At 36.7% G+C, this 24129-nt stretch overlaps 1 protein-coding gene across 1 annotated transcript in view; it reads right to left on the bottom strand.

The window, feature by feature from the left end:
* Positions 1 to 15001: 15001 nt before the first annotated feature.
* LOC115435543 (glutamate receptor ionotropic, kainate 3-like) overlaps positions 15002 to 24129 on the bottom strand; it is an 87756-nt gene continuing 78628 nt past the window's right edge. Inside the window, exons 6-8 of the mRNA XM_030158015.1 lie at positions 21263 to 21488; positions 18405 to 18655; positions 15002 to 15326 (exon numbers count right to left, since the gene is read on the bottom strand). Of these exons, the coding sequence (XP_030013875.1) occupies positions 15132 to 15326; positions 18405 to 18655; positions 21263 to 21488 (672 nt within the window). The 3' untranslated portion in view covers positions 15002 to 15131. The remainder of the gene's footprint in view (positions 15327 to 18404; positions 18656 to 21262; positions 21489 to 24129) is intronic.

Raw genomic sequence — 24129 nt, 5'->3', positions numbered from 1 at the left:
TGTAATGCACACGTAAAAATGATAAATTGAGCCATAATATTGTTAAAATTGCACTTATTTTTCTAGAGGAATTTCTGGTTTTTCAGGTTATTCACATTTTTTGCGTAGTTTATAGAAGTACGTATTTTTATAATTTAACTGGGTTTTTTAGCCCTAAAACAAAGACAAAAATTTGGAGTTGTCATTATTTATAGGTTATCATGTTATTATTTTACTGGTCCGACCCACTTGAGATCAAATCGGGCTGAATGTGGGCCCTGAAAGAAAATGAGAAGATGATGGTGTTTCCATGGTAACTACGGAGCCTCTGAACGTCCCAACAAGTCATATCTGATGACCACGAAAAGATGACAAACTGCATTTTACACCAATTATTTACATGTATTGATAGGATTAGTGGATCAACAGATGTTCAACATTGTATATCAGTAGATGATTTTGGTCAACAGTGGATGTTTGGCTTTTTATGGGTTAAGCATTTAAGCCTCTATTTTTGTTTTTCTGGGTAAAATAATATCTACTTTCATTCCTTCACAACAATTTTTATTCAGCTGCATCCTTTACAGCTACATATCCTGTGCTTTCTAGTGGGAATTCAGTTTTCTGGGATGATGACATTGCCTATAATAAGGTTCAGCGCACACTGGCCCTCCTATCAAGCCAATCCACTGCTGCAGCTTCAGCTTAGATGGGTCTCTCACCCAGTGGGTCCACAGAGATGGGCATGGTATGGGTCCGGCATTCATTCACCCCCCGGTGGGTCAATGATGCACAGCCGTCGGGCTCCAGTACATCGGCCCGGAGTGTCAAGCAGAACATCACCCACTGACGGCCCTGTCAAGGTCATCAAATAAGAGGACTGGTCTGAACGTGTGCCACCAGAGATAAAAAAAAAACAAAAAAAAAACTGCCATGAGTGTGCATGGTCGATGGACCAAAGCTGCCCCCATAACGGCAAAGACGCTTGAGGTCAGTACTCAGCTTTAGGTTGGACTTTTTTTTTTTTTCCAACTTTATTGAAAACATTTAAGTGTACAGTACAAAAATTTGAACAAACAACAAGATGTCAAAAGGGAAAAAGCATTTGAACATATAAGTTTAAGAAAGTAATGAAAGATACAAAGCATAATATACAAATAATAGTATAAAAAAGTAAGTAAATTAATAAAAATAACAGATCTAACAAATATAAATAAATAAATACAACAGAGAGTTCAGTCAGTATTAAGAAATTGTTTATAAATAGCCAGAGTGTTAGAGCTTTTTTTTTTTTTTTTTTTTTTTATGGATAAATTCTAAAGATTTAATGTAATTTTCAAGTTCCAATAAGAAGATTTTAAAATTTGGGTGTGTTTTAGTATATTTATTTTTATATATATGAAATTTTCCAAATGAGATGAACAAATTTACAACAAATTCTAAATTGTCAATATCATGCTTAAAATATGTAATTACATTTTGGGATGTTGTAGTTATCTTACTATTACTTTTAGATATGATATATTTTTCAACTTTGGACCAGAAATTAAAAGAATGTTCACATGAAAAGAATAAGTGTAGACTAGTTTTGGAGTAAAAATGACAGAAGTTACATATTTCTTCCACATCAGAGAATCGAGACAAAATAACATTGGAGGGATATATGTTATGTAAAATTTTGAGATGTAAAATTCTAATTTGGTTTGTAATACAGTATTTATACGGTAATGTCCATGCTTTTGACCACCCAATTTTAGAGAAGGTTGAATTCCATAATGCTTTACCTCTGGGGGAAATTTTCCTCTTTTCACGCAATGCATTGCGTATATGCTTGTTATTACAGCTTGAGCTAAAAATATTAATCAATAAACAAGGTGTTATCTGTCTGTGATGTTTGAAAACTAAGATGACTTTTCATAAGACAGAAAATACCAGTAGGGATTGCTTTGAATACATAGTTGTATTCTTTATTTGGAATTGGAAACAAATGTATTGTCATAAATAAGGCTACCCATAGCTGCCCGCATCAAATTAAAATCTTTAATCCTAGCCCACAAAATTCTCAGTGGGTCTGCTCCTACCTACTTAGGTGCACTGATAAAAGCTTATGTTGCCCCACGACCACTCCGCTCGTCTGGGGAACGTTGTCTGGTGGTCCCCAGACCTTGTACAAGACAATCCAGGCTCTTTTCATGGGTCGTTCCACATTGGTGGAACGTTCTACCGAGCACTGCGAGAACAGAGGTGTCCCTGCCTATCTTCAAGAAGCTCCTGAAGACCCAGCTCTTCCGAGAGCACCTCCTGTCCTAGCACTTTCAAACATTCCATTTTAAATATTTTGATAAGGTTTTTCCCAGGATTATCACAGATTTTCCCAGGATTATCTCTGGACCTGCTGCGGTGGTCCTGCCTCTCTCCTGCCTTCATCATCACCACTCACTTATCCTCAACTGTCTCCATGTGTCTCCCCCTACTCCCCCCTTCTCCCCCAGTCTCTATCTCTATCACTCTCTCTTTTTCTCTTTCTCTACTCTCTCTCTTTAACCCCAACTGGTCAAGGCAGACGGCCGTCCTCCAGGAGTCTGGGTCTGCTCCAGGTTTCTGCTGTTAAAGGGAAGTTTTTCCTTCCACTGTCACCAGTCACAAGTGTTTGCTCCTGGAGGATTCTGTTGGTTTCTGTAAACTGGCTTAGAGTCTGGTTTTGACCAACTCTATATATAAAGTGTCATGAGATAACTTTTTTGTTGTGATCTGGCGCTATATAAATAAAATTTGATTGACTGAGTGATTTGATTGGTTTTCCCCTGAAAGTCGCTTTGGAAAAAAGCATTTGCCAAACGCATAAACATAAATAAAAAATTCCCATCTTTGGCAAAGAGGTCATTAATGGAAGCTTTAGGTTGGACTTTCTATAAAGGAACCACAATGTGCTGATGTCATCTATTGTTAGTCCCGACATTAGAAACACAGTGTAAAACCACTCTAGATAAATACTTAATGGTTCCACATTAGGCTGATGCCCATTAAAATTAAATCAAATTTAAACTTTGCATCATTAAAAAAAAAAAAAGATATATATATATATATACCTCCTTTTTTCTTAAAAGCTAGTTTAACACAATTAAGCCCGGCCACATACTGCTACCTCAGAATGGAATAATTCTTTTTATTATACTGTATGGTTTATTTTCAAAAGAGGCCCTCTTCTTAAAATAGTCCATATTCATTGACCTACTTCCACAGATTGTTATCCACATTATTGCACCACCAGTCCAGCCCCAGAGTTTTCCAACTAAAACACATACAGTAGCTAATCTTTAAAAGCATGCGCACAAAGTAGCTCAAAGTGTTGTATCAGCCTTCCATATTCTGTTTTATGTTCCCCAAGTCTCCCATAGACATCGTGGCTTCTTTTTTTATCTTGTGTGGTTCAACTCATTATTTGTTCTCCCTTATGTTTCCAAGTTATTGAACTCAAACATTGACTTCCTATATCTTCTGTTCGCTACCTCTTCTTTTTCTTTGTCATCAGCCGACTGTTCTTTTCTCCTCACTATCTTTACACCTCTCAAATCTCTCTGGCTAGTGTCTTCACATCATTCCCTCCTTCTCCTTCTCATTCTCACCCCTGCTTCTTTTCATTTTACCCCTCCGCTCCAGCTCCCTCCACCTCTCCCGTCCTTTCACATCTCTCTGCCTTCATCCGGTTGACTTCCACCCTTCCTCCGTGTCTCTCTTTTACATAGTCCTGATGCACTCCTGCTGGCCCCGGTCTGTCCGAAGGGATTAATTGATAGTGAGAGATAATAAATCTTCCCATTAGGAGTGAAGCCCCTGCTCATCGCTCATTATGCGCCTGCTGCTTCTTAACGCCGTGGCCCGGGGTTTCCCCTGCTTTTTTAACACACACGTCTGCCATCTCAACGGCAGCAAGGTTAATCTTTCCGTATTGCAGTGGAGAGTCTGCCTCACGCCACGGCACACGTTCATTCAACTGTGAACATCATTTGAATCACACGTGTTTATTCCTTTTCCCTCTCTACTATTTAGTGTCTCGTAACACGCACTGATTTGAATTTCTGGACTCCAAAAAACAAAACAAATCTAAAACATCTTGGTGAAAGCTGTGTACGTTTGTGTTTTTCATCCCTATTATCGTGGTGACGGTAAAACAGGATATTCTGTAGAAATGGTTGGCAAATTGAAGTAGGAAAACAGGAAATAACTCCCTCCCTTTGTCACTAGTAACGACAGCAGAGGTGATAATTATTTCATACATACACACACACACATACATATATATATATATATATATATATATATATATATATATATATATATATATAGGCTCTTCATTATCTTTGTTTTTTCAGGAATGAAATGACCATGCATGTTAATTTCTCATTTCCTTTTCTTCAGATACAACAAGAAAATACAGGAAATATATCCACAACCATAAAAGACACACAAAAAAAGACCTAAATGGGTTCTCAAGAAGCAGAACAAACACTTAGAAACATGTGACGTGTTGAATAAAACCTGGTGTAAAACATCAGAAAATAAATGCAACAAATCTCATATTGTCTGAACAAAAGGGTTGAAGACACGTTAAAGGGAAGTCACACTGGATACTACCGCTTTGGTTTATAAAGGCTAGGGATGCACCGATACCACTTTTTTCCAGACCGAGTACGAGTACTTACATTTGAGTACTTGCCAATACCGAGTACCGATACGAGTACTTAATAATCCCATTCCAGTTCTTAGTTCCTTTTGTAAATGTGCTTTATTGTCGTTGTCATTAGTCTGACTGGAACAAAGTGTTGTTACTGACATTTAATGTGTTGGAATGAGTGTTTCTCAATTAATCCACCAGGGGGCGCTGCTCTGAATTAACCATACTGGACAAATACCACGAAGAAGAGGAAAGTTTTATAAGAAGAAGAAGAAGAAAGTCAGTAATAACAAACATGGAGACGACTGAGGTAACACTAATGTGATACTAATATTGCAGCGTTTTCTCTGGTAAGGTTTAAAAGCGAAGCGTCAGGTAGATTAAAAGAGAAATGAGTGAGAAGTTTCATTTTCACTTCTGCTGGCGGCGGTCCACACTGCTCCATACTCCCAGTGGTATTCTCTGTCTGGGTACGCATCTGCCAGCACTTGGAAAATGGATAGAATGTACGCAGAGGACGGACAGAACGCTGCGTCCATATCTGTCTGTGTCTTTAACGGCCATGGCTCAGGTGGTAGAGCGGGTCGTCCAATAACCGAAGGGTTGGCGGTTCGAATCCTGCTCTGTCCTAGTCAGTCCGTTGTGTCCTTGGGCAAGACACTTCACCTTCCTTGCCTCCAGTGCCACTCACACTGGTGTATGAATGTTCGGTGGTGGTCAGAGGGGCTGTAGGCGCGAATTGGCAGCCATGCTTCTGTCAGTCTGCCCCAGGGCAACTGTGGATACAGGTGTAGTTTACCACCACCAGAGGGAGAATGTGAGAGCGAATGAATAATGGATCAATAATGTAAAGCGCTTTGGGTGTCTAGAAAAGCGCTATATAAAATCCAATCCATTATTATTGTTATTTAACGTTACTTGCAGTCAGCGTTACTTTTATCACCGTCATTTATTTAGAAAAATCTCCACACTCTTCACACTCCACACACATTATTCCTCCTCCTCGTACCTGCTGCACTGAACTGTGAATGTCACACGGCTGTAAGTGGTATCGGTGCATTTGTATGGGATGTCTTTTACGAGTACGAATACAGGTACACACACTGAGTATCGGAGCCGATGCCTGATACTCGTATCGGTATCAGTGCATCCCTAATAAAGGCTGTTCTCTTCCCTGTGACTTTTGTTTTTTTATTGCTTCTGCAACTTTTTTACTGCTACTGCTTCCCTTATAATCAGATTGGATCTAAATACAGAGACTGAGAAATGCATGTGGTCATTAGAACTTTACTAAACCTAAAAACTAGTACTGCCAAAATTAACGCGTTAATGCAGATTAATCCATCATCATGATTAATCGGATTAAAAATGTTACCGCAATTAACTCATTTGCAGCGTAGAATGACTGTGAACGTCTCTGGCAACACATTTTGTTCAGTTTGTCCAAGTAGAGTTACTGTCGTGCATGAACAAATGGTCAGTTGATCCGGTAGTGACAGGCAGCAGAACCAAGACATAAAGATGGAAGACTCTAAACAGCACGTTGGCCCTCTGGGTGGAAATATGAGGACAAAAAAACCCAAGACGGAACAATTGTTTCAAGTTGTTTTGGTGAAACTGTTGAAGGTGTTTAATAAACATGATCCAGTAGTGACAGGCAGCAGAACCACACTGAAAAAATCCAAATGTTACCAAGTGTATTTTTCTCATTTCTAGTCCAGATATCTCATCACACTTAAAATAAGACATAATCACCTTAGGAGTAGCTTTTCAGTGAGATATAAGAACTTGTTTTTAGACAATAGATCTTGAAAATCTTATTTCAAGAAATGTTACCAAGATAAGTTTAATTTGTTCCATTGGCAGATTTTTTTTTTTTTTGCTTGAATATAGCAAAAAAATCTTGAATTAAGCAACAAAAAAAAAAAATCTGCCAATGGAACAAATTAAACTTATCTTGGTAACATTTCTTGAAATAAGATTTTCAAGATCTATTGTCTAAAAACAAGTTCTTATATCTCACTGAAAAGTTCCTCTTTAGGTGATTATGTCTTATTTTAAGTGTGATGAGATATTTTGACTAGAAATGAGAAAAATACACTTGGTAAGATTTAGATTTTTGCAGTGCAATGCATAAAGATGGAAGACGCTAAACAGCACGATGGCCCTCTGGATGGAAATATAAGTACGAAAAACCCAAGACAGAACAGTCGATCGACATAAAGTACTATACATGCTCTACAGGAAAGTGTTTTCTTTTCAGCGAAGCATTTCCATCTTAAAATACCACATAAACATGAAGCATACGATAGTCTGGGATTTTGCTAGCACTTCAGCTAACACGTCACCCAGCTTGCGACAAACACTTTATTTGCATATATATTCCCGTTTTTCTTGAGTCTGTTTACTCATGCAAAATGAAATGTGATTAATATAGATTAAAAATGAATGATATTTAATCGCGATTAATCAAAATTAGTCCACAGCAACCCTGTTATTAATCTGATTACAAATTGAAATTGTTTGACATGACTACAGGAAAACCCAATGTTGGCATGAGACTGTATATATTTTATAAATACAGAATTTCAAGTGATTTTATGAAGAACTTTGTCAGTTGAATGAGAGTGAATGAGTTCAGTAAGATACACACATACTTCAGTAACAAAAGTAGAAAAACCTGATCAAATTTGGGTAAAAAAAAATCAATCAAAAGGATTCATTGGCTGTAGTTTTCAAGACGGTACTAAATTCTATGAATAAGAAGAAAATGCGTATTACTCTTAAGGAATGTTTGTCTCTGAGCTACAACAGTTCTACTTCAACACACTGTCTGTACATTAGAATTCAATCACTTCTCAGATTCCTTGTGATATAAGATTTATAAATGTATTACTATTACTATGTGTTATGACTGCATATGTAGAGGCTAAAATGTGCTTAGAGGTCTTATTTATGTCTTTGCGCATAAGAAATCAATATAAGTGAATCCCCAAAGGAACTTTGTGTTGGTAAATACAACTTATGCAAATTTACAGGATTTCAGTTCTGTTGCAACATGTTGATGGTCATATGAACTATGTTTTCAGGTCAAAAATGTCCAATTTCATCACAATTAATGCTATATTTTCATGTCACAAATGGCCAAGTTATATTTTTACTGAATTTACCTGAAAAACAAATATTCTATTCTTTTAGATTCCCCAATTTTTCTTACAATATTATATACTACATATCACGTTTTATTTTTACAGGTTGCAATATGGAGTATGGTGCTGATCCATCCTGCTTATGTTACGCCAATACATACATTAAGAATGTCACACGTCACTTTTTAAATCAACAGTTTTCTAATAATAAACATTTTTATAAAGAAATAACAGTTCTATATTGTTATTTACTCTTTAGTATGATGATAAACTATACAATAAATAATTCTGATCCTAGTTTTTGCACAGGGATCGTTTGTGGAAACGGTGACATGGCTGCCGAGCATCAGTATGATGGGATCTGTAACAACCATGTCACATCCGTCCACTGCCACATTTTGTGTTTTTGTGTCAGCTGTTATTGTTTTAGATCCACAATACTAACATTTATGAATAAGAGGAGAATTAGCAATAGTAAGTATATAAGTTTATTACTAATAAAGTACTGGTACTGACCAGATCATCATGGGTAATGTCACGTCCGTCCACCAGCAAAAGTTTTCACATACACGTGCTATTCAAAATCCAATATTTCTGAAAATATAGCTTCCACTGTCAAATAATATCAGTAGTCTGTGCACAAATGTATTAGCATTATTTCAAGACAGTTCTATGCATTTCTTACAACTTTTTTTTTTTTTTTTGACAAAAATGGCCACTCATTTGACCCCCTAAGTACATGTTTGCCGACAAGCCATGATAACTTTCACAGAACCTTTAATAGTATTTACACATGAATAAAACTGTGAAACGTTTTTAGTAAAAAAAAAATACAAACCCAGTCAAGAGGAGTTCACCAGGAGATGTAAGTAGTTTGTCTTTTTTATTTAAAACTTCATATAACCCATACAGCAAACTGTACAATTGAATTATTCACAGTGTGTTAAAAAGAAAATATTTCAATAGCTTTTCTATAATATTTTGAATTTCCCCATGTTTTACTCAGATGTTGGTTATTCTAATGTTCTCTTAACACATACAGTTACTAGGAAAACAAAGTATTTTTTTTCTTCTTTTTTTTACAAAACCTTACAAAAACTATATTCATAGAAATTCTGCATGTCCACAAAGAAAACCCTGGTTGGCACCAACATATTTATCATATTGTTTGAGAGGTTTTCTGCCATATGATAGAAGCTGTGCAACTTAAAACAAAAGGTATACATAAAAAGGCATACCGTTGTGACTGCTGGAAAATCAAAACTCATATCACACACTGCTAATGGAACACAGGTTATGTAGCTTACATGTTGCATTACTTTTCTCTCACATTTCATACAATTTTTGTGTAAAATGACATTATTATTCACATTAATTCATAAAAAAGATGTATATATTCAGTAACCAAACTGACGGAATCAGCCAAATCGGGAAACCCTGTTGCAATTCCAACTAATTTTGATTCTTATGACTTTTTTTTTTAAATTACTTTTCACGTTACAGAAGGGAAATACAAGCAAACGTGAGTCTTCAAATCACCTGCATGAAAAGCTACAGTACACATGAGGGAAACAGTAGAGTATAACCACGCATCTGACGCAGTCATACTTTAGATCAGGTCCTAACTGGGTTTTCAACAGGGACTAAGAACCAGTTGAAGTGGATCAACCCTACGCTAAGGGAGTGTCCCCTAAATACTTGGGGAAGCTCAATATTTCCATTTCATATTCACCTTGTAGAAATATATTTACCATCTCAAAAGAAGATTTACATACATTTTCCCATCTGAAAGATAGTAATCCAGTATACCATAATATAATGCATTTCCATTAAATAAACAGACACGGTTTGGGGCTGTGGAACTGGGATAAAGTGAGGAAGTAGGTTAAAGTGACCTCTCTAAGGAAATAAATATCATCTATAACATATTTGAATGTGAACAGAATTCATTTATAACGGTATAAATTTAGCAAAATACATTTTCTCCCGCTGATCTTATCTACATACTCTACTTTTCAGAAGGGATTCAATAAACAATTCTACAATTAAACTCTACTAAACCGACGCTAAATTTTACAGACTGGAGTTCCTTTGAATCGTACATAGTTTGGATTTTTGATCAACGGAAACCTCACAGAGGTTTGACGTTCACTTAGCTCCCAGATGACAGCAGCTCCTTGGATCCTAATATGGCATTTCACTCGCTGAAGACACAGTAGAACCTCCTCTATAGGCGTTAAAGTCAAACAGGAACACACAATATCATCACCTGTCTTCTGTCAATTCATATTATTGTCTTTTTAGCTCCTTCAGACTCTTTAACTTGGAACGCATCTGATATTTCAACGGGGAACATGTGTCTAAGGCTACGTTCAGACAGCAGGTCTTACCGCACAATTCGGATTTTATGGGTGGAATCCGATTTTTTTGTGTGCTTGTTCATATTACACATTATATGCGACTTCTGTCAGTTTGGAGTATGAACTGAATGCGACCTTGAAGTGACCCGCATGCGCAAAAGAGGTCCTGATGTAATACGAGACCAGTAAATACGTTTTTCCTGCCACTCCTCCTCCTGTGACGTAGAATTTTGACGTTTGTTGCATTACAATGACCTTGAGGTCGGATAAATGCCACCTGGCCTTTCAAACTGAAGTCACATTGCTAAAAATATCAGAAACGTATCGGATTTAGGACCACATGTGAAAGTAGCCTGGGTCGGATTTGAAAAAATCGGATTTGTGCCATTCAAACTGTCTTTAATAGGTCAGATACAGGTCAAATAGCGGCAAAAAATCGGATTTGGGCCACATTTGAAGGTTTGTGTTGTCCAAACTGTCTTTATCAAATCGGATACAGGTCACATACAAGCAAAAAAATCGGATTTGGGCCACATTTGCCTGTAGTCTGGACGTAGCCTCAGTCGCTTTTTCCCATTTAGATCTGCACTGCATCATAGTCTAAGGCTACGTTCAGACAGCAGGTCTTGGCACACAATTCGGATTTTTTTGTGAAATTCGATTTTTTTCTGTGCTTGTTCATATTACACATTAACTGTGACTTCTGTCAGTTTTGAGCATGAACTGAATGCGACCCTGAAGTGACCCACATGCGCAAAAGAGGTGTTTTTCCAGCCACTTCTCCTCAGACACAGAATTGTAATGTTTGTCGCATTTCAATGACGTAAAGGTCGGATAAATGCGACCTGGCCGTTCAAACTGAAGTCGTACTGCAAAATATTGGATATGTATTGGATTTAGGACCACATGTGAAAGTGGCCTGGGTCGGATTTGTGTTGTTCAAACTGTCTTTAACAGATCGGATACAGGTCACATACGAGCAAAAAAAATCGCATTTGGGCCACATTTGCCTGCAGTCTGAACATAGCCTAAGTCGTTTTTTCCCATTTACATCTGCACTGCATCATAGTCTAAGGCTACGTTCAGACAGCAGGTCTAAGCGCAAAATTCTGATTTTTTTGGTGAAACCCGATTTTTTTTGTGTGCTTGTTCACATTACACATTATTTCCGACTTCTGTCAGTTTTGAGTATGAACTGAATGTGACCCTGACGTGACCCACATGCACAAAAGAGGTGTTTTTCCCACCACTTCTCCTCCTGTGACATAGAATTTTGATGTTTGTCGCATTTCAATGACGTAAAGGTCGGATAAATGCGACCTGGCCGTTCAAACTGAAGTCGCACTGCAAAATATTGGATATGTATTGGATTTAGGACCACATGTGAAAGTGGCCTGGGTCAGATTTATGCCGTCCAAACTGTCTTTAACAGATCGGATACAGGTCACATACAAGCAAAAAAAAAATCCGATTTGGGCCACATTTGCCGTCCGTCTAAACATAGCCTAAGACGCTTTTTTCCCATTTACATCTGCACTGCATCATTGTCTAAGGCTTCGTTCAGACAGCAGGTCTTGGCACACAATTCGGATTTTTTTGTGAAATCCGATTTTTTGTGTGCTCGTTCATATTGCAAATTAAATGCGACTTCTATCAGTTCTCAGTATGAACTGAATGTGACCCTGAAGTGACCCAGATGCGCAAAAGAGGTCCTGATGAAATACGTGACCCCACAGCACACACTGTGTTCATGAAAATAACACTCCTGGGACACAGAATTGTAATGTTTGTTGCATTTCAATTACGTAAAGGTCGGATAAATGCGACCTGGCCGTTCAAACTGAAGTTGCACTGCAAAATATTGGATATGTATCGGATTTAGGACCACATGTGAAAGTGGCCTGGGTCGGATTCGTGCTGTCCAAACTGTCTTTAACAGATCGGATACAGGTCACATACACGCAAAAAAAAATCGGATTTGGGCCACATTTGCCCGCGGTCTGAACATAGCCTAAGTCGCTTTTTTCCATTTAGATCTGCACTGCATCATTGTCTAAGGCTTCGTTCAGACAGCAGATCTTGGCACACAATTCGGATTTTTTTGTAAAATCCGATTTTTTGTGTGTTCGTTCATACTGGAAATTAAATGTGACTTCTATCAGTTCTCAGTATGAACTGAATGCGACCCTGAAGTGACCCACATGCACAAAAGAGATGTTTTTCACACCGCTTCTCCTCAGACACAGAATTGTAATGTTTGTCGCATTTCAATGACGTAAAGGTCGGATAAATGCAACCTGGCCGTTCAAACTGAAGCCGCATTGCAAAACATTGGATACGTATTGGATTTAGGACCACATATGAAAGTGGACTGTGTTAGATTTGTGCAGTCTTTAACAGATCGGATACAGGTCACATATGGACAAAAAAAATCGGATTTGGGTCACATTTGCCTGCAGTCTGAATGTAGCCTAAGTCGTTTTTTCTCATTTCGATTTGCACTGAATCATCGTCTAAGGCTACGTTCAGACAGCAGGTCTTAATGCACAATTCGGATTTTTTTGTGAAATCCGATTTTTTGTGTGCTCGTTCATATTACAAATTAAATGCAACTTATCGGCATGTATCGTCTTCTCTACTCCCTCCACTGCCCACTTTCCATTCCGTCCTCTGCCATGGCTGTTGTTTTTCGCACTGCTGCTCCTCCTTGGACGCAGAATTGTGATGTTTGTCGCATTTCAATGACGTAAAGGTCGGATAAATGCAACCTGGTCATTCAGACTGATGTCGCATTGCAAAATATCCGATATGTATCGGATTTAGGACCACATATGAAAGTGGTCTGGGTCGGATTTGAAAAAATTGGATTTGTGCCATTCAAACTGTCTTTAACAGGTCAAATAGCAGCAAAAAAAATCGGATTTGGGCCACATTTGGCTGCAGTCTGAACGTAGCCTTATTAATGCAAAAATAATCCGTTTCTTAAGAGCCTCCAGGTTACACCAGTTGTGTGTTCAGATAATACACGGGACATTCGTTGGCCACACATGGACATGAAGACCGGCATGGACTTGAATGGATGCGTCACACTCAACATATGCACATTAGTTTTTTGAAGGTCACAGTCTTTCCCTTTTGTCTCTGTGACTCACATTTCATTACTAAGCTAACATAAAAAAAAAAGAAATGCCTGGCCTAGTGCCCTCTGGCCCATTCTACAGATTATGTTTTACCTTCAAAATAGATTAGAAGTGAGCATAAACTTCAGAAACTGGTTGATTGATACAGGCAAAGGCATCGGATCATGAGATTTATCCATTTGATTATTGTCGGATCATGATTGTTTCACATTTACAGTAGTCGCTTTTCCATTGGACATCTGCGCAAAACTTTACCGATATTTACTAAATGTCGAAAAAACAAGTGCGTAATGTCGGTTTTTCCATTAAATCACAAATGCGATGATTTGTTTATTTATTATCACGAGATGACACGAGAAGTCATTTCATAAACATGGCAACCAACATAAATGGTGTTGATTTACAGATATATTCATTATTATTATATGTTACCCCTCTATCTCGTACTAAATTAAAAAATAATTGGGTTTCCTAGTGTGTCCACACATACTGCGACATGTTCCTGCTTCTTCTTCACTTGTTGTAAAGTATGTCAACATCCGGTTTTTTAATTCACCTGACTCTAGTTGCGAAAAAAGGTCTTTCCATCGCAGTTTTGCGTGATATACCATTTGCCCAAAAAAACACCTCTTGCCAGCGCAAAAACTCTTAATCGAAAAATGAGACTTTTGGCAAAATTGTCGTTTTTTCCATTAGGCATATTTTAATGCGCAAGTTGTATTTGCACAATTTGAGGGTCAATGGAAAAGCGTCTATTGTTAACAGCAGTTGAAGTGGTTTGAACAAGTCCAAGACTGTGCCAAATACAATTGACTTCTGATACTTTTTACCCTGCACGACTGGAAAAAGAACCCTTTATGGTCTTATTTAAGCCGCTCCAATTTATTTCGAATTTGTACACGAGACGTAAGTGAACAGCATTGACCCATACGGTACTGTGTGTATACTTGTGTTGAACGGTCAGATCTTTGGCAATCGATATTTCAACGGACTTAAAAGTCGATCACGTACAAAATTACTCGGACATAAAATGGTGTTTCTGCTCAAATAAATCTAATCCCAGAACAATATGATCAAACGGTCCACGGCGGTCGTTTTCGACGTTGGCGTCACCTGTTCTATGTCGACTTCGATGATTAATTGCTTGCGTGTAACGGTATAGTTAATTCCACATCACGAACTTCAACAAATGTATATTTAATGTCGAACAGCTGTATCTATCCCCCCCCCCACCCCACCCCCCGGTTAACAATACCGCACACACTGATTGCGCATTCTTACAGGTTATCATATCCTGCAGCTTGTGACTTCTAGATAATCATTCAAGGCCTAGACAACACGTTTGAGGTAACATTATTTTCTGTCGTCAAAAGCCGTTCAGGAGTTTTGAGTATATCAACAAGAAACTTTTTAAATGTGACGACACTGATCTCCGCTGTGTCCTGGTTTGTATTTGTATCTGTCTTTTATTGCCATTCTCAACACAGTCCTCCCTCTGACTACGAGTCTGTTAAAATTCCCAGTCGCCGATTCAGGATTCCTCGAACGAGTATTTTCTTGTGATTTTTGTGTTTTGCGCACATAAACATCAGACTTGAGACTGATTAGTTGGGTACGATGTCTTCCTTTGTTTTTGAATATAGTAGTGAATGTTGTCATACCTGTGTGGCTGATGCTGCCATTTTGAGTTGCCCGTGTTTTGTTAGTGTCCCTATGTCACTGTGGTTAATGGTGAATCTGGTGATCCCGTCTATGCCATTGTCTCTAGTCTCTGGCACCGCTCCCGATACGTTACTCAGGAGGCTCTTGCCCTGGGGGGAACACATTGTCACGGGAACACGGGGGTCATCCCAGTGCTGCAGCTCATGTTGTCCTTTCCCGGGAGTCGTCGGTCGTTGTAGGCGTGCATGTTGATCACCGCATCCGTCTTCACCATGACCGGAGGCTGAGGCTTGTGTTTCACCCGCCTCTCGCAGGTGAACGACAGTCTGATCTCGTCCACCATGGCACTGCACAAAGACCTCTGGGCGAAAAGGGAGAGATGGAGGGGAGGGGAGTAAGAAGGAGACGAGGGGAGAGAGGGACGGGGGGTAAATGCCTTAGCTTTAAATTGTTCTGACAGCAGAAAGTGTTGACAGACTAAAGAGCACAAAACGCATTTAGAACGCAACATTCATGTCGGGTTAGCGTAGTGTGTATGTGCGTGCACGTCTGTAGCCGTCAGCAAAGTCAAATCTCACCATCACCACATGCAGCCTGTACGCACTTCATTATGGCTGCTGTGTCGGAAACAGTAAACTAATATGGTTCATAAGTACGCATGCGACTACTCACTTAGCGAATTAGTGATTTACAACAGTGAAAGGTTCATGCTAGTCTGACATCAGCAATGACTAATAATGGATTAATTCTCTATGCTCCAATTTGCAATTATGCCTGTTAAAATAAGTAAATGTTGTGGTGTTATGGCCAAGTATTCCTAGGGATTAGCCCAAGGCATGCAAATCCTTTTATATCATGTTTAAACTAAAAGCCATGACTATAGCAGAGATTTGTTTACAGGCTAAGTGAAATAAGTATCCTGGAAAAGTAGGCACAGGCACCAACTGTGGGCTCAAAGTGCACTAGTACAAACAAATGGAGTCATTTATAACGGAATTTGTGTTAAAGAAGTTAAAACATAGCATAATATGAAACTGAAAATTAAGTTATGATACCAATGATAAGGTTTGGTTGATGCCATTTGAAAAGTATGGATATAAAAGCTGAAATAAACACCTGTGATGTGCCAAATGTGGGTGGGTTTTTGTTTAGTGAGTAAAGTGCAATAAACCGTATCCCTATCCAACCTGTGGAATGAGCAGCATGTGTGCACAGCTGTAAATAGTATTTTATATATATATATATATATATATATATATATATATATATATATATATATATATATATATATATATATATATATATATGTGTGTGTGTGTGTGTGTGTGTGTGTGTGTGTCTTTATTTTGATTTTGCACTTCTTTTGCTCTTGTGCGCTTTTATACTTTACTGCTGTAAACCTGGAATCTCCCCTTGTGGGATTAATAAGGCACATCTTATCATATCTTATCTTCTTATCTTATCTTATCTTATCTTATCTTATCTTATCTTATCTTAACTTAAATTATCTTATCTTAACTTATCTTAACCTTATTTAACTTAACTTGTCTTACCTTATCGTATCTTATCTTGACTTTAATTATCTTAACTTATCTTAACTTATCTTATCTTAACCTAACTTATCTTAACTCATCTTATCCTTATTTAACTTAACTCATCTAACCTTATTGTATCTAATCTTAACTTAAATTATCTTAACTTATCTTAACTTATCTTTCTAAACTTAAATTATCTTAACTTATCTTAACTTAAATTAAATTATCTTAACTGATCTTAACTTATCTTTCTAAACTTAAATTATCTTAACTTATCTTAACTTATCTTTCTAAACTTAAATGATCTTAACTCATGTTATCTTAACCTTATTTAACTTAACTTATCTTACCTTACCGTATCTTATCTTAACTTTAATTATCTTATCTTAACTTGGATTCTCATTCCGTTCCCATGAATTAATGTCTTTTAAAATGAAACTAAAAATGATATCAGTTTAATTTTTTTCTAACAAATTTTTAAATGTGCGTTTTTAAAGTTGTTTAGTGTAGTTATTATGGTAGTATTTTACTGGTCTAAGCCACCAGTATGTGAAATCTGAAATAAAATGATTGTTAATATATTCAGTGTCATTTTTGCGTTTCACAAATTCTATGAAGTAAATCTCTCTCATCAGATTTTGAATTATAAAGGCTACTGAATTTCTACCACTGAAATTTTTGCGCTGAAATTAAGTATCTGAATTTGTTTTTGCACTGAAATTAAGTATCTGAATTGGTTTTTGCACTGAAATTAAGTGTCTGATTTTTTTTTTTGCACTGAAATTAAGTATCTGAATATTTTTTTGCACTGAAATTAAGTATCTGAACTTTTTTAGCACTGAAATTAAGTATCTGAATTTTTTTGTCTCTGAATTCAACTATGCTTATAAATTTAGAATTTAAAAAAATTCAGATGCAAAAAATTCAAAAGCAAAACATTCAGATGCAAAAAAATTCAGATCACACGTGTCTTCTTGCATCGGCGTCACATGACCAACCTCAAGTAACTTGATTGGCTGGCTGTCGGTTCGATCTGAGATAGAATTGATTGCTTATCCTTGGTGTCCCGGATGTGTGATCGGAATTTTTTGCATCTGAATTTTTTTGCATGGCATAGTATTGCTAAAATTGCAGTCGATTTTCTTAAGATGTTTCCAGTTGTTCATTTTATTCAGATTTTTGTCAATGTAAATATTATCATAATTGAATTTGACTTTTTTCACTGTTATTATTTTACTGGTCCGGCCCACTCGAGATCATATTAGGCTGAAAGTGGCCCCTGAACTAAAATGAGTTTGACACTCCTGATCTAAATAATATTTAATATTCTTTTTTGTAGATGTAAATTATCTGTAAATAGAAATAAAATGTCTGTAAAGCCTTTTTGATGATAAAATCTCAGATCTCAAATAATCTCAAATAAATGTATTGCACCTTTAAAATAAAGTAATATAACATACGACAACAAAGTATGGCTGAGCAATAAAACCCAACATCATTTTTCCCTTGTATTGTGATCATTTTTCATGACGGTCAGTGGCTGTTAATCACAAATACTCAGATTGCACTCATTTTCTTCTTATTAATATATAAATAAAAATGAGCAATATCCACAAAAACAAAAACAAAAAAAAAATCAATATCTATGGCATTGTACTGACAAAAACAGTGCTTTTAGGCATTCCATGTTTTCTTTTCTGTCTGTTTTAGTCACATGACACACACAGGAGTTAGTACTTGATTGCATAACCATTGTTTTTGATGACTTTTGATGGTTTAATTATTTTTTCCACCACTGTATATTTCTATCCATACACAACTTATTGGCTAAAACCATCCATCCAAATCATAGAGTCAAATGATTAAACAAAAAGGGGTATATGTGAATTTGTGGGGATATATACCTGCTCGCGCTCTGCAGTCTTCCTCAGCTTGTAGATGAATTCAGCAATCGCCACAAAAACAGACAGCACTAGGCCAGACGCCAGCACAATGAATATGCCACCCAGGTTCTGGATACCCATGGGGCCTGTCTCACGACGCTCTTCATCCGAGCAGCTGCTCCCACTCCACCACTTCTCCTTCAGCATGTGTAGGCGCCCGTCCTCTATGATGCTGAGGATCGCTATGGTGATTTTGTCTCTGTATGGGGAGCCTGGAAGGAATAGAAGGTCTGTTTTACTTTGGAGGAAACGCCAGCTGGATTCTGTGATAATAAGGCTCATAAACGCGCTGTGGCATACTGTCTGACTAAACAAACTTTATGTGCCACTGCACTGTCGAAAAAACACAATCCCCTTCCCTCTGTCCATTAAAAGGCAACACATGCACTGTAAGCCTGGACTTTGGATTTACTAAAATGTTTTATTTACAATGTATTTAAATGATTTAAGTTTTATTCCATTACTGTAAAATGTTCAGTGTATTCTACTAATTTGTAGAAATAGTCGAAAGTACGAAAAAGTTCAAGTTGAATGGATTTAAATCACTAAGTTTTAGTCATGACCACACCTTTTTTTTATCTCTGCATTGCATTATGGGTATTGGGCATGTTTTTGAAAATGTGTTATTTTTACGTGCAGGGGTTCAGTAGCGTTGTTGGCAATGCTTATTGGCCTTTTTGTGTTTGTTTTTGTATTTTTGTAGAGCTGCACCATGAATGAGAGCCACACGCCGAACAATGGCTTTACTGTTCAGATATGATCATTCTTTTTTATGTGAATCTTTATGCTTTGCCAAATTAAAAGCACTTCCTGTACTGGCAAATTACACTGAACTGACTTCTATAACTTCCATCCACGCTACAATATATTAAGTTGAATAATTTCATAAAGCAATTTATATTGCAAAAGATTTTAATTTAAATCAACTTGGAACTGAGTAAAATGAACTGATATTAAGTCTAATGATAATACAAAGCAACTGACATTACAGCAAATTTTAAGTTAAATTAACTTGGCATTTAGTGTGTTGTACTTAAAATAGCAATTCTATTCAAATCAAGCATTGAAGTTTAATACACTCAAGTTTTCATTACTCATTACTTACATTTTTTTTAGACAACTGGTTTACTCAAATTTTTTAAGTAAACTCAAATTATCCGGTCTGAAATGCTTTAATTACAGCGTATTTAAATGATTTAAGTTTTATTCCATTACTATAAAATGTTCAGTATATTCTACCAATTTGTAGACATAGTTGAAAGTACAAAAACAGTTTAAGTTGAATGGATTTAAATCACTAAGTTTTAGTCATGACCATGCCTTTTTTTTTTTAAATCTCTGCATTGCATTATGGGTATTGGGCATGTTATTGAAAATGTGTTATTTTTCTGTGCAGGGGTTCAGTGGGGTGGTGGTGTTAGTGTTAATTTAGACTTAATCTGTGTATGGCAGTGTTTATTGGTCTTTTTGTGTTTGTTTTTGTATTTTTGCAGAGCTGCACCATGAGTCAGAGCCATTGGACGAACAATGGCTTTACTTTTCATCTCTTATTATTCTTTCCCAAAGTGAATCTTTATGCTTTGCAAAATTAAAAGCACTTCCTGTACTAACAAATTACATTGAACTAACTTCTGTAACTTCTATCCACGCTACAATATATTAAGTTGAATATTTTCATCAAGCAATTTCTATTGTAAAAGATTTAAATTTTAATAAACTTGGAATTGAGTACAATGAACTGATGACATTAAGTGTAATAATTATACAAAGCAATTGACATTGCAACAAATTTTAAGTTAAATTAACTTGGCATTTAGTATGTTGTACTTAAAATAGCAATTCCATACAAATCAATCATTTAAGTTTAACCCTTTCATGCATGAATTATGAGAACCTTAATCAGATTTTTTTCCTGAGTGTTTTTATTCATCAGTAGGCATGAAAAAATAGCGTGATTGATTTTTTTTTTTATTTATTTTTTTTTAATGAACCTATTTTTCATGGCGCTACAAAAATGTCCACTCAGCTGAACACCATTTGTTTAATTTTTGAAGTAAAGAAACATGCATTTACTGACATACTGTGTGAAAACTATGAAATAAAAGCATTTTTAACCTCCTGAGACCCAGCAATGCATTTGTGTTCTCTGTAGGGAACAAACGTTTCACAGTTTTACTTGCTGTCCATTGCAGAGGACATTCCATTAAAAAAAAAAATAATAATAATAATAAAAATAATTAAAAATAAATGTATCTGGAAAAAACAAAACAAAACAAGGAAAACTGTTGCATTATGTAGTTTCCAATCAAGACAATTGTTTAATGGAAAAAAGCTAAAAATTTTCATTTCCCTGGGTCTCAGGAGGTTAATGCTGCTAATCTGATGTTTTCTCACATTTTAACAAACTATAATACTAGTTATTACTCACTCAGATAATATGAAAAAACCCTTTTTGTTTTTTGTTTTTTTAAAAACAACAACTCTAAATTACAGTCTAATAACAATTAGCAATTAATTGAGGTAAAAGAACAGGAAAGTTACAGTAATGGTATGAATGTCAGTGTATGGGATGATGCATAAGTGTATACTGTGTTGGTTAATATGGAAATAAATCAACAAAATCCATGAATATACAAGAGAACAGCTGTAGAATTACTGTCCACTGTAGTGACCACTATGCATGAAAAGGTTAATACACTCAAGTTTTCATTACTCATTACTCAACTTATTTAAGTAAACTCAATCTATCCGGTCTTACAGTGTGCAAGGTGGAATTTTTCTATTACTTGAAGAGCTTGGGGTTTTTCAGCGGGTCTTACCCAGGGGAGTTCCGATTCCGTAGCCTTTGCTGTCGATGAGTCCTCCCACCTGTGTCAGGTTACAGTTCCGTCTGGTGATGTAATCGATAGTGGTGGACTCCATAATGAGGGCATAGTCTGACTTTAGCACCCTCTGAATTCCATCTTCAATAGACTTCACCAGTGATGTGCTTGGCTTGCTACTCATAAAGGCCCACATCTTCTCAAAAGTGGAAACCTTGGATTTCTGCAAAGAAAGGAAAGAGCCCCGCTTTGAACATCATTTTTTGAACAGTCTCCCTTGCTGCAGGTGAGTGAAAAGTTGAAAATATATATACAATGCTTTCACAACTGAAAGGGGTGAGCCTGAACAAAATAGCTTTCAAATCGTATAGCCCAAGGTGTTAACGCTGAAAAAACTACCCACCATGAAGTCCTCCTAGTCGCTCTCTCTGAATAACTTTAGACCCACTGGGATTCATTTGATGTCCAATATGACACTCAGAGTATTTAACAGTATATAGGATCATATACAGATTTTGTGGCTAGTAACCAAATAGATTTATGCGATTACAGATCTTCAGTGTCACGGGATTAAAGCACAATAATAAAAGCTTTGCACACATCTATTCTCCTAAGTGCCACCGAAGCAGCAGTAATAGAATGCCGTTCCATTAGTCTTGCATCAGGCTATGTGGTATTTCATGCAATTTTATATGGGGTCACATTTATGCCATGTCTAATCCTAGATAATTACTGTCTAAAGACTATAAGCCATTTCAAATTGTGAAAAGTACTACTGGAAGAAGCCCTCTATTATATGTAACACAGTCAGAGGCAAAGTCCTGTTCGAAAAAGTAGGAAATGATAGTTTGATACAAAAACATAAAGGTAGCAATTACAGGGTACTGCATACGTTGTTACACCTTCATATATTTCTTTTTTTTTTTTTTTTAACTTTCTGATGAGTAGGTGTAGCCAGTAAGAAGCAAAGACCATATGGTGTCTGAGTACAACTGATGCTGTTAGTTCAGTAAGGTCGCATAATAAACGTGTTGTTTATTCAAAGAACAGCGCTTCATAAGAGGGATTTCAGCTCATGTGACGACCTCTGTGGCGGCTTCAGAACAATAGCGGTCGGAAACTTTGATAAAATATTAAAAGCAACATCTTTACAACATGACGCTGCATGTTTGATGCGATTTAGATCAACTATGTGTCAAAGAAACGATGCACGTAGAAAACAAAATTGTGACCGGAAATATGTTTGGCCAATGCATGAGGGGTCATATTTTGCTAAACCCACTTTTATTAGTCTTATTAGTCTTACTCTCTATATTCATTCCGACAAAAATCGAGTAGATTTCAACCTGTTTCCTTTTTAATTTGTTACGTCTATAACTAGTTACGACATTTGCACATATAAGGTCAAGACTTCCGACAAACATTTCTCTGAGTACGTCATAATTGTTCATCAGCAGCAGTGGTTGTAGTCCATACTGAAACTAGAAAAGCAGTGGGAGAGTGCAGACCTCCGCCAAGGCAGATCTGCCCCCCCCATTACCACCAAAATGTAATGATTTGTGCCTTGTGCCAGTATCAACATTTCCTGAAAATGTCATGAAAATCCATCCATAACTTTTTGAGTTATCTTGCTAACCGACCAACCAACCATCCATCCAACCAACCAACCATCCATCCATCCATCCATCCATCCATTCATCCAATCAACCAACCAACCAAAAAAACCAACCAACCAACCAACCAACCCTGGCAAAAACATAACCTCCTTGAGAGGTAAATATGTCCAAACTTCGATCCAGTTACCTAAACTGTTCAGTTGTTGGTTGTATTAACAAACACAAGTGGTTGAACGGGACAGAGCAGCACAGCCAACAACCTGGAGGGGGTGGGGCCTGAAGTTGCTTATTTGGATTTAAAGGGCCAGCGCTCAAAATGACCTTTCTGGTGTCATTACTCAGAAATAGGGATGAAGATGGACCTGTGGAGTTGAATTAATGAAGAATTCGGACCCAAGAACAGCATTTATAGTTTATGTAGACCACAGAGAAATGTTTTAAAATGAATTTCATCTTTAAAAAAAAAAAAGCAAAACACCACTCCTTTAAGAAATATCGCCTTATGAGCTAAAATCCTGTTTTGTATACAGGGTACTTGCTCTTTATCCAAATAAAATTCCAGACTTTTTCAAACTGCAATTTTTTTCCCCCCAAGACCTTGACTTTATGTACTTTTATACTTGCATGCCTACTTTTTTGGTTGAAACTCTACCTGTTTGTAATAGAAAAAGTTCATTTTCATAAATGTATGAATGAATGAATGGAAAATTCACAGTAAATTATGTTTTCCAGACAGAAACATTTTCAAAACCTATAAAAATCACAAAAGTGCATGAATATCAAACAAACAAGCTTCACTAGAATCATTCCAGTACTGACCAGTTAGTGAAATCATATCTAGTTTTTTTTTTTTTTTTTTTTTTTTTTTTTTTTTTTTATGCTTTTCTCATGTATTTCTTATCTTATAAGATTATGTGACTTTGATCATACTCTCAATTTCAACTATGAGAGAATTTTTTTCCATACTTTATAAAGACTTTCGCACAAAATTCCAGACCTTTCAAGGTCTGGAAAACAGTGAAAAATTAAAAGTTGAAATTCAATACTTTTAAAGACTTTCAAGACCTGCACATGCACCCTGTGTATATAATGTTTTAAACGTTTGGGTCCAGCTAAATGACACAAGTGTTTACTTTAACCACAGCCCACTATACTATCTGATATAAAAGCCCTTTTGTAGTTCTGCCTTTGGACAGTCAACTCAGAAAAACAGCGCAGCATTCCCAACATCAAGAGCTGAACCTCTCT

This window comes from Sphaeramia orbicularis, chromosome 16 (assembly GCF_902148855.1).
Source record: "Sphaeramia orbicularis chromosome 16, fSphaOr1.1, whole genome shotgun sequence".
NCBI lineage: Eukaryota > Metazoa > Chordata > Actinopteri > Kurtiformes > Apogonidae > Sphaeramia > Sphaeramia orbicularis.
Note: the sequence above shows the minus strand (reverse complement) of the source record. Positions and strands in the feature narration are given on the sequence as shown.